Source organism: Drosophila mauritiana, chromosome X (assembly GCF_004382145.1).
Source record: "Drosophila mauritiana strain mau12 chromosome X, ASM438214v1, whole genome shotgun sequence".
Taxonomy (NCBI): Eukaryota; Metazoa; Arthropoda; class Insecta; order Diptera; family Drosophilidae; genus Drosophila; species Drosophila mauritiana.
The window spans coordinates 14,863,690-14,872,700 of record NC_046672.1 but is presented as its reverse complement, the minus strand read 5'-3'; the positions used below and the strand labels follow the sequence as shown (position 1 = coordinate 14,872,700).

General features: G+C 43.1%; 5 protein-coding genes across 6 annotated transcripts; 2 read left to right on the top strand and 3 right to left on the bottom strand.

Moving 5' to 3' along the window:
• Positions 1–781: 781 nt before the first annotated feature.
• LOC117147853 (lipoamide acyltransferase component of branched-chain alpha-keto acid dehydrogenase complex, mitochondrial) lies at positions 782–3,336 on the bottom strand. Its single transcript, XM_033314928.1, has 4 exons — positions 3,145–3,336; positions 1,926–2,606; positions 1,462–1,860; positions 782–1,399 (listed from the first exon to the last, which is right to left on the bottom strand). Exons 1-4 carry the CDS (start codon positions 3,214–3,216, stop codon positions 1,166–1,168), a joined length of 1,386 nt encoding a protein of 461 aa, XP_033170819.1. The 5' UTR covers positions 3,217–3,336; the 3' UTR covers positions 782–1,165.
• Positions 3,337–3,543: 207 nt separating this feature from the next.
• LOC117147854 (translation machinery-associated protein 16 homolog) lies at positions 3,544–4,283 on the top strand. Its single transcript, XM_033314929.1, has 2 exons — positions 3,544–3,653; positions 3,721–4,283. Exons 1-2 carry the CDS (start codon positions 3,651–3,653, stop codon positions 4,258–4,260), a joined length of 543 nt encoding a protein of 180 aa, XP_033170820.1. The 5' UTR covers positions 3,544–3,650; the 3' UTR covers positions 4,261–4,283.
• A 438-nt stretch (positions 4,284–4,721) lies between these two features.
• LOC117147999 (cytochrome c oxidase copper chaperone) lies at positions 4,722–5,399 on the top strand. Its single transcript, XM_033315155.1, has 3 exons — positions 4,722–4,827; positions 4,891–5,070; positions 5,156–5,399. The coding sequence occupies exons 2-3, from the start codon at positions 4,919–4,921 to the stop codon at positions 5,238–5,240; spliced, it is 237 nt and encodes a 78-aa protein (XP_033171046.1). The 5' UTR covers positions 4,722–4,827; positions 4,891–4,918; the 3' UTR covers positions 5,241–5,399.
• A 239-nt stretch (positions 5,400–5,638) lies between these two features.
• On the bottom strand, positions 5,639–6,900 carry LOC117147997 (microsomal glutathione S-transferase 1). Of its 2 annotated transcripts, XM_033315151.1 has the most exons (4): positions 6,408–6,900; positions 6,297–6,332; positions 6,117–6,196; positions 5,639–5,947 (listed from the first exon to the last, which is right to left on the bottom strand). In XM_033315151.1, the coding sequence occupies exons 1-4, from the start codon at positions 6,570–6,572 to the stop codon at positions 5,695–5,697; spliced, it is 534 nt and encodes a 177-aa protein (XP_033171042.1). In that variant the 5' UTR covers positions 6,573–6,900; the 3' UTR covers positions 5,639–5,694. The 2 variants fall into 2 exon arrangements, with proteins under 2 accessions (XP_033171042.1, XP_033171044.1); XM_033315153.1 differs by lacking the exon at positions 6,297–6,332 and having other exon boundaries at positions 6,408–6,854.
• Positions 6,901–6,998: 98 nt separating this feature from the next.
• Positions 6,999–8,707, bottom strand: LOC117147998 (microsomal glutathione S-transferase 1). The gene is made up of 2 exons (XM_033315154.1): positions 7,617–8,707; positions 6,999–7,498 (listed from the first exon to the last, which is right to left on the bottom strand). Exons 1-2 carry the CDS (start codon positions 7,865–7,867, stop codon positions 7,246–7,248), a joined length of 504 nt encoding a protein of 167 aa, XP_033171045.1. The 5' UTR covers positions 7,868–8,707; the 3' UTR covers positions 6,999–7,245.
• Positions 8,708–9,011: the final 304 nt, after the last annotated feature.

The following is a 9,011-nucleotide window of genomic DNA, read 5'->3' as shown; positions in this document are numbered from 1 at the left end:
GCTACGTTGGTGATGGCACTTTGTCGCTTTTGGAAACTAGCTTTTTTTTTGGTGCATGGCGCTATCGGAGAAATCTCTTAAAAATTAATAAAACATTAAAACAAATGTCCTTTTAAACTTAATTTTGCCTTCTCCAATATTTGGAAGATATCACGAACTCGCATTCAGATTATTTTTGATTAATTAGGTCAAAATGAGGTCAAAAAATTCAAAAATATTATGGATGGTCTTAGCTTACGTTTTTAGCGGCACTTTTGGCCATATTAGGCAAACATGTAGCAACATATACATACATACATACATATATAGTAAAGTGTTTGGTGCGAGTGATTCTGGGGGTCCTGGAGGAGCAGGAGCTGAACGGAACGACCGGATGCCCAAATTAAATTAAACCTGCAGCAAAACAAAGTTTTAAAGCTCGCATGTACATATCCGCATAGCGAGTTAGGAAAGTTAAACGCAAAAGTGTTCTTAAAAACCCGCATTAGTTCATTTTATGACACACGAATAAGACCAATAAATAGTAACTTTAAAGCTTGAATTATTTATATTTTACAGAAAATAATAATCCTAAGTACTAGCGAGTGCTTAAAGCCAAAATTTAAGCGAAACAGATTTCAAGAACATCCACAACAGCCAACTAACTTACTTAATTCCAGCTTGAAAGAGATACCCAAGGTAAACCAAGCAAGGCAAGGCATCGCAAGATTAAGCTGTAAGACAATTACAAACAGTTTTAAACTCACTTAGTTCCCCGGATAATATGCACAAAGATGGGGGCTTTACATAAACCGTTTCTGATATTTATTGGACAGCCATTGAAACAAAGCTTTAATATAAATGCATGCACTACAGTTGAACTGTACGCCGAAGTTGTTGCTTAACAAACTTAAAAAAAAAAACTGATATATAAATGCACGTTAACAACGATAAAAGTAGATAAACGGAAAGTTAGCCATGTGCGCCAGGAGCTTAAAGTAATCGAGGAGCCGCTCAGAGTGGCTTTCCTCCTATAAATGCACATTTCGGGGATGGGTGGCGGCACATGGCACCTGTTCCAGCTCAAAGCAGATTGTCGTACAATTTACAATATAAGATATGTCTAGATAAATGCTTGGGAAAAAGCCTCATCCGTAAAAGCTAGTGTTTTCGAGTAATAGGCTCTCTAGTGCAGTAGGAAGAGGGCAGGATTCTCTAGATACTGCTTCCAGACGTTGGAGAAGCTGGCCATGGTCACGCCGTCGATGACGCGATGGTCGGCGGACCAGCTAACGCTCATCACGTACGCCTTGACCACCTCATCCTTGTCGTTGAAACGCGGCACCGCCTTGGTCCTACCCATAGCACCGATGGCCACCTGGGGCGCCATTATACACGGATGTGTGTAGGTACCGCCAATCTGTAAGATACACAGAACATGATCGTTTTTGCAATCATTCCCAAGTATTCACTTGTACTCACCACTCCTATGTTGGAAAGCGAGAAGGTGCCATCGGCGAAGTCTGCCGGAGACAGGGAGCCAGTCCTACCGCGCTCCACCAGTGCATTCAGATCCTTGGCAATCTCGATAATAGTCTTTGTCTGGCAGTTCTTAATATTCGGCACCACGAGACCCTGTGGTGTATCGATGGCAACGCTTATGTTGTGGGCACCCTTGAAGACCAGAGATTCGCTGGCCAAATCCAGGGAACTGTTAACAATTGGATATTTGGACAACGCAATGCTGGCAGCCTTGATGCAGAACGGCATGAACGTGAGCTTGGGCACGCCGTTCTCTTTGGCCACCGACTGCAGTTGGTTACGGAATTGCATCAACTGGGTCATGTCGATTTCGTCGCTGTAAGCAAAATGGGGGATTTTCTATGGGGACAAAAAAAATTAAGTAATAAGTAATTAATCAGTGCGTTAGTTTGTGAAGCACTTACCAGGGATTCCGTCATCGATTTAAGCATGGCCTTGCGCACTCCCTTGAGCACTTCGACGCGATCAGCGGGCACAGAAACACTCGTTGCTCCAGTGGGAGCAGCACTGGGCGTTTTCGCCAATAGTGTGGGATGTGGAACGTTGGTACCCGGAGGAACTTGGCCTAGGAACTCCAGGACATCACCCTTGAGCACACGACCATTCTTTCCCGTTGCTGGCACCTTGGCCAGATCCAACTGGTGTTCCTTGGCCAGACGACGAACCGAGGGCGTAGCGGGTATGATCACACGACCACCTGTGGGCGTCGCCGAGGCTTCAGCTGATTGCTTCTCCTCGTTTTCGCTGGCTGAACTATCGGAAGATGTGGATGAGGAGGAAGAAGAGTCCTCCGCCTCATCTTCCTCTTCATTTACCACATCGAAATCGAGCAGAGGCTTGCCGACCAGCGCAATCTCATCGATTTTGTGGTGAATCTTAGTTATCTTGCCATCATAGCGACTGGTGATGGTCACCGATGCCTTGTCCGATTGCACCTCGCAGAGATTGTCGAACTGCTCCACGGTGTCGCCCTCTTTCACGAACCACTCCTTGACGGTCACCTCGCGGATTCCCTCGCCAATGTCGCTGAGGTTGAAGGAGACCGTCTTGTCCATGCTGGAGGTCACATGCAGGCAGCGTCTCAACTGGATGGGGGAAAAGATATAATTATTTAACTCATGCTGCGAATTTGAATTCTTTATCTTTTCATAGATATATACTGATTTCACAGTACTGAAATATTTACATACATAACGATTTTTTAAATTTCAAGCAATATAAAAATTTTAAAAAATTAATTTCCAATGCATTGCGATATACATGCGAATTAAAGTTAAGAGGAATAGCAAGACGTTATTTCAATAATACACAAAATGTCCTATAATATATCAAAAACTCATATAATTTACTATTAAAATTTGAACTACATATAAATATATAAGAAATCAATAATTATTTGAGAATAAACTAATTTTTTGAAATATTCCGACACATCTAAACCTTGATCTTTGATCTCACTTTTTTCCTCTGTGTAAGAAAAACAAATTCCGCCGATTGGAAGAGTATAGAGATATGTACTTCTATCTCGCTTTCGCGCGCGAAAGGTGTTTGTGAGATTACATAACAGCGGTGTTGTTTTTCTTTTGGCCACCGATTAGCGGGTGGTTTTTGGGGGCTACTCACCGTGGCACGTTGGGAAATGCAGTTCCTGAGCAGCCAACAGGTAGCGCCGTTTCGGAGGAGGTGTGTTGCCATTTAGCGGGACTTTGGAACCTAGAAATGCAAGGGATAAAAACGCGGATCGGTTCTGATCGTGGGTTTTAGCTTCATGCGATCGAGCAGCTGTGCCTGTGTGTGTTTGTATATGTGCATGCGGCAACATATGATTCAGAGAAGGGATAGACAAAGTATCGATATAACTGCAAGATCACCAATGCATAACTTAAAATAACAAGCTGAACTGCTGTGGTTAATCAATATAAACCCCTTCTAAATATATTTAATGCATTCTCAATGCATGATTATTTATTTTTTCAATAAATATAAATATTATATTATGAAAACATATTAAATATCTTCAGTGCTAAAGTGCCCACCACTAGGGATCCAGCTGATCGTGCATAACATGTGCTTGCCCGTGTTTACCAGCACTAGAACTAACAACGTGAAAAACAATAGCAGAAGTAAAAATGGTAAGTGCGCGGTAAATAAATCGCAATTTATCTGTAAAACTAAAGTTGTCACAACTTCAAACCCCAGACGAATCTGCGCAAGGAACTGGAGAAATGCAAGCACCCCAACAGCAGGAAAACCAAGGCGCTGGGCAAGAAGGCACGTCGCCAAAACAACAAGCACAAGGTCCGTTTGGGTCATGCCATCAAAAGCAACATCACCGGCGAAAAGTTGAGCTGGTTTCTCGGCCAAATCGATGAGGGACGCACTGAACCGCTGACGCCGCAGGAGCTGGAGGATCTGATTGAGCTCTATTTCACGAGATTCGACGAGGAGCTGGAGCAGATCAACCTAAAGCAGTCGATTGGCAAACATCGGGCCAATCAGCATGCCGCCCGCAAGGATGTGATCACCATGACGCTGGAGAAGGAGCGCAACGAATTTCGCACTGGCGGTCTGGAGCTGATGAACCTCTGCGATCCACTCAAGCTGAAAATGCTGCGTGATTGGGACGGGAGTGCGCTCAGTGTGCAGCACCTGAAACTCGATCTGGTCTCCCATAACATGCTGCAGCGGCTGAAGGAGCAGTCTGAGAAAAAAGAAACCAGCGAGCAGATGGAAACATAAAATAAATGTAAATTAAAACTAAATTTGTTTGTTGACATTTGCATTTTGTTGTTGAGCAACACTAATCGCTATCGATAGGCGGTGCAGCTGTTCTGTGTGTTAAAATGAACTTCGCTAGGGTTGTCACGTGTCGTACATCTGTCACATGGCTTTAAAAACCTGCGTGCCGTAAATTCTAAGACTTAATATAAAAATATTATAGCATAGGTTATAATGCGACGCTAAATGAAAAATCATGACTTTACTAACAAATTTCACAACTGAAAAAGAATTGCCAAATATATGTATATACAATTAATAATATACAATGCTGAATATAATCTGCAATTTAATATAGTTTCGTAGTAGCATACTGTTTTTAAAAGAACAGATTTTATAACAGATTTCCTACAACAATTTCCTAACAACTCTAAGCAACGCGTAACGATAGTTTTACGGACTACCAACCCTTAGCACTCACGGCGATATTTGTCAGCCATTGACAGCCCTGTTCGTTGAACTTGAATTTAGTTATTTTCGTGTGCTGTGCGCCGATAAACCGAATTGTGGTGAAATATCCGTCTCGAAGTGAGTTTTATTATATAAACAAACGTGAGGCGGTTCAGTAACGTCCATAATATTGTTTCTCAGCCTTTTTTGACCGATACCCGATTGGAGAATGGGCAACAGTGCATCTCAGGGAGTTGCAGCTCCAAGTGTTTCGGCGGCCCACCCGTTGACCACCGCATCCGCAGCCACCGCATCCGGCGAGAAGCCCAAGTGCAAGGCATGTTGCGCCTGCCCGGAGACCAAGCGGGCACGTGACGCCTGGTGAGTGTGCACCTTGCATTCCATGACGCAACCACATGGCTAACAACTAAATTCTTATCCAATTTCGATACCCAATCCCCACCAGCATTGTGGAGAACGGCGAGGAGAATTGCTTGGCGCTGATAGAGGCGCACAAGAAGTGCATGCGCGATGCCGGCTTCAATATCTAGATATACCGACATATCCTGGGATGAGGACACCAGGATTATAGGATAACACTAGTCCTGCACACACACCCCCTGTGCCACACCTCGGATCCCCAGTCCCATCAACTGTTTGTTTTTGTTGCATCTCAAGCTAATTATAGAACTAAATTAATTGAAAGCCAACCGGTTTGTAATTTTCTTGTCCAAGGATGCCGCTAATAGCAGTTTGTTAGCTTTTAATTGGTCAATAAGGAAATAAGTACCCCTTTTGTCATTCAAAAAGTAGTTCTTAGGAGCTTTAATTATCAACATCGTAATTAACTATGCTCGCAAATGAGGGTCCCTAAAGATTTAGCAGTTGAAGCGGGAAATTATTAATGTTTCCCTCCTTTAACCCAGCAACTAGGTACGCAATGTTAATCTTCTTGAAAAGCTCATATTATATTTGAGAGTTAAGCCAAAAGGGACTTGAATTTATTCAGATAAAGCTTAGGGTGCGCAGGGCGACCACGGCGGCCATGTAGAAGGTGATCAGGAGCATTGTGGCGAAGGCCAGAATCCTCGATGGCTGCGGCACCGGATAAACGGCGTAAACCAGAGTGTGTATGATCCTGGCCACGGAGGCCACTCGGAACAGTATGCAGGCCACATCGGCATTCGGATTGGTACTGATATAAATCAAGGACATGATAAAGTACGGCAGAATGTTCTCCATGTCATTGCGATGGGCCCTAGGAAAGTAAGGTAAAGATTATTAAGATGTGAACCTATAGTTGCATGGCCTGCAGTCGAACTTCTCTAAATCATGGTTGAGTCAAGTACAAACACACATGTATGATAAATATGTTGCTACTAGTTTTTAACATCTTCTTGTTTGGTAGATTAAAGGTAATAACGCACCTTCTGACCCGCTCCACATGCGGATCATCGAATTGCACTTCGAGATTCTTGAAGAACAGATCCTCCTGGTTGGGAAAGATCTATAAGAGCGGAAAATAACCATTTTTAGAACGAGGCTAAAACAGGTTAATCTGAATAATCGAATGTGATCGCGATGACATGGAGATTCGAAGTTTTTACCCTGCGCCGCAGTGCCAACGGTACGATCGCCAGCAGCTGTGAATGGAATGGTGGAGTGATGATGACCTTTGAGCAAGTGCAGCGACATAAAGTTATCTTCATATAGCCTACCTTGTACCGGAAACGCTGGACGGCCGTTAGCAGCGACATGAGCAGCATCTTCACCACCAGGACTGTGGACCAAAAAAGATAGCAGCAAAAGACAGGATTCTCCAGGGTAAACATATCGCCGGGCGATGTCATCATCTTGCTGGAATTACTAGCTGCGGCCGACATGGCGGATGCGGAATGTGTGTGCGTTCGCTTTGAGCCGATCTCGACAAATGGTAGAGCCGCACTCTCAGCTCATTGTGGAGATTGGAGCACATAAGCATGCGACCAAACTGGTTACGAATTGCGTCGAAGCGAATCTAAGGTGCTGTGCAGCCATCGGACAAGTAGTATCTCTACTTTGTCCATGTGGGCCAGCTAAACTACGCCTCTACGCAGGGTACACTAGTATTTCAATAGATTTCTTAGAACTAAAACATATTTATGTGTGTTATGCAAAAAAAAATGTACTATAAACTAAATATTACTTATAAAACTAATGCAAATTTGATTATTTTACCTCTGAACATTTTGAAATCTTACTTGTTTAAACCTAGGTGATAAGTGATTATTCTCTTGTCCTGACAAAATTATGATTTTAATAAGTTTTAATTTTGTGTATATAATATATATCAAAATTTTTTCACCCAATTGCATTACCTATATATTCTTTAACAACCAATTATAGGTGACCTATACTTCAAAGTTAGGAAAAATGCTGCTAAATTAAAGCATCTAAATGTATAAACCATACGTTTTCACTAAAAATGAGCACCAAAATCTGTACCTTGACATCACTGGTGCTATGAATGCGAGTGGGTGAGGAGTAGTTAGTTGGCAAAGTGGGGTCAGCAGTAGTCTAAATGTACTTGATACAGCAGACGAGCACGTAGCCCGCCTCGAAGCAGGTGATGGCGAAGGTGGTGAAGAAGGCCAGGGCTCTTGCTGGCTGCGGAACCGGGATGATGGCGTAGACCACCGTGTGGAGCAGCCGGGCACTTGCACCGATCCGGATGAGCAGACGGGCGGTCAGGGGATTCGGTCCGCTGGCCACATAGGCCAGCGACATCAGAAGAAAGGGCAGAATGTTTTCTAGGTCATTGCGATGGGCACTGAAAAGGATATGCAAAATTTAGGTAATCTTAGTTGGCTAAATAGAACTTGATTAGAGCTAAAGTATGAGGTGGTAATAATGTACCTTTATTTATATGTCCAACTAATTTCACTTACCGACGCACTCGCTCCACATTGGGATCTCCGAATCGAACCTCCGGACTCCGACTGAGGCGTAAGTCCTCTGGGTTGGCATAGGTCTTGGTCTTCATTCGCTGGCGGGCGGTCAGTAGCGACATAACGAGCATCTTCAGCACGAGCAAACTGGTCCAGAACATGTAGCAGCCCATCACGGGATTCGATTTGCTAAGCAGAATCAGCCGGAAGGCGGCGGCAGTGGGCGTGGCATCAGTCGGTCCGTTGTCCATGGCAAGTGTTCCTTGTTCGTCAACAGTCCGGAGGTTATTGCGTGGCCAAGGAGGCCGATTTGCGGAGGAGGAAGCACAACAGGTGACATGGTTCCCTCAATTGGCCTCATTTACACTTTATTAATAATTTAAAGGAAATACTGCCCATCGACCCCATTTATGTGGTATTCCCCCAGCAGTTTTTGTGGTATTCTTGAGAAATAATAATCCACATAAAGTAACAGATTAAAAAAAAAGGCTTCACTTTTTCTTCATATTATCTACATGTTAACAGCATAAGATATCAAGGCGCCATCTAGCGCTGACTTTTCAGCGATTTATTCGTAGAGAGAGCCACCTATATTTCAACAAGCTACTGATAATAACCTTAAATTCTCTAAACAAGGCAGTTAATTAATATTAAATCACTCGATTCATTTGTATGTCTACTAATAATTTACAAAGCTCATTTGGAATTAAATACCAATTTCATATTTTAAAGAAAATTATCACCAACTCGATGACAGGGGAGGGGGAAACGGAAGCAGACAGATAGGAAAAAGAAGAGAGCGAACATTTCACGCTTTGAATGCGTGGGGCCAACTATATTATCACTATCAGCATGTGTACAAAAACCGCAGAAATCATTAAAATATACATACATACAGTATCCATGTGCGCATGTTTGTAGGGTCGTTGGTTTGTCAGCGTCTTTCAGGCAGACGAAAATGAATTGAAACGAGGCAATTCGCCGTCTGATTAGATGTCTGCCGCTTAATGGAGACCCACTCAAACTCGGAACATGCCTGATGTGATCCCCAATCTGGGGCACAGACGCATTTTCCAGGGAGCCTGATACAATACCACATATCCAATTTCCCATATATATATCCCTGTGGAGCTATACAGCTCAGGAGGCAAGTTACATAAGATTGGTTCCAAGATACTGAGCTGCCACCTGGGAAATTCTCGCAAACGATATTGTAAACCCATATATTCATTTCAATCCATGGTACCAGTCAGAAAATGCTCGTAAACAATATCTAAGAGGCCTAATTTCTGAAAATTAAAGTTGTATATTAAATGTAACAAATATTGTTTATCCCATAGTCAAGTTACATAAGATCAGCTCCAAGTAACTAGGGTTCTCGTTAAGCTAACAGCT

Bases quoted from the DNA above. Each gene is read 5' to 3' on its own strand.
- LOC117147997 (XM_033315151.1), bottom strand. From the start codon at position 6,572: ATGTCGGCCGCAGCTAGTAATTCCAGCAAGATGATGACATCGCCCGGC. The intron at 6,197-6,296 runs GTAAAAACTTCG...CCGCTCTTATAG, and splicing joins CGTTGGCACTGCGGCGCAGG to ATCTTTCCCAACCAGGAGGA. The intron at 5,948-6,116 runs GTGCGTTATTAC...TTACTTTCCTAG, and splicing joins CATGTGGAGCGGGTCAGAAG to GGCCCATCGCAATGACATGG.
- LOC117147853 (XM_033314928.1), bottom strand. From the start codon at position 3,216: ATGGCAACACACCTCCTCCGAAACGGCGCTACCTGTTGGCTGCTCAGG. The intron at 1,861-1,925 runs GTAAGTGCTTCA...TTGTCCCCATAG, and splicing joins AATCGATGACGGAATCCCTG to AAAATCCCCCATTTTGCTTA. The intron at 1,400-1,461 runs GTGAGTACAAGT...TGTATCTTACAG, and splicing joins CGCTTTCCAACATAGGAGTG to ATTGGCGGTACCTACACACA.
- LOC117147999 (XM_033315155.1), top strand. From the start codon at position 4,919: ATGGGCAACAGTGCATCTCAGGGAGTTGCAGCTCCAAGTGTTTCGGCG. The intron at 5,071-5,155 runs GTGAGTGTGCAC...AATCCCCACCAG, and splicing joins AAGCGGGCACGTGACGCCTG to CATTGTGGAGAACGGCGAGG.
- LOC117147998 (XM_033315154.1), bottom strand. From the start codon at position 7,867: ATGGACAACGGACCGACTGATGCCACGCCCACTGCCGCCGCCTTCCGG. The intron at 7,499-7,616 runs GTAAGTGAAATT...TATCCTTTTCAG, and splicing joins AATGTGGAGCGAGTGCGTCG to TGCCCATCGCAATGACCTAG.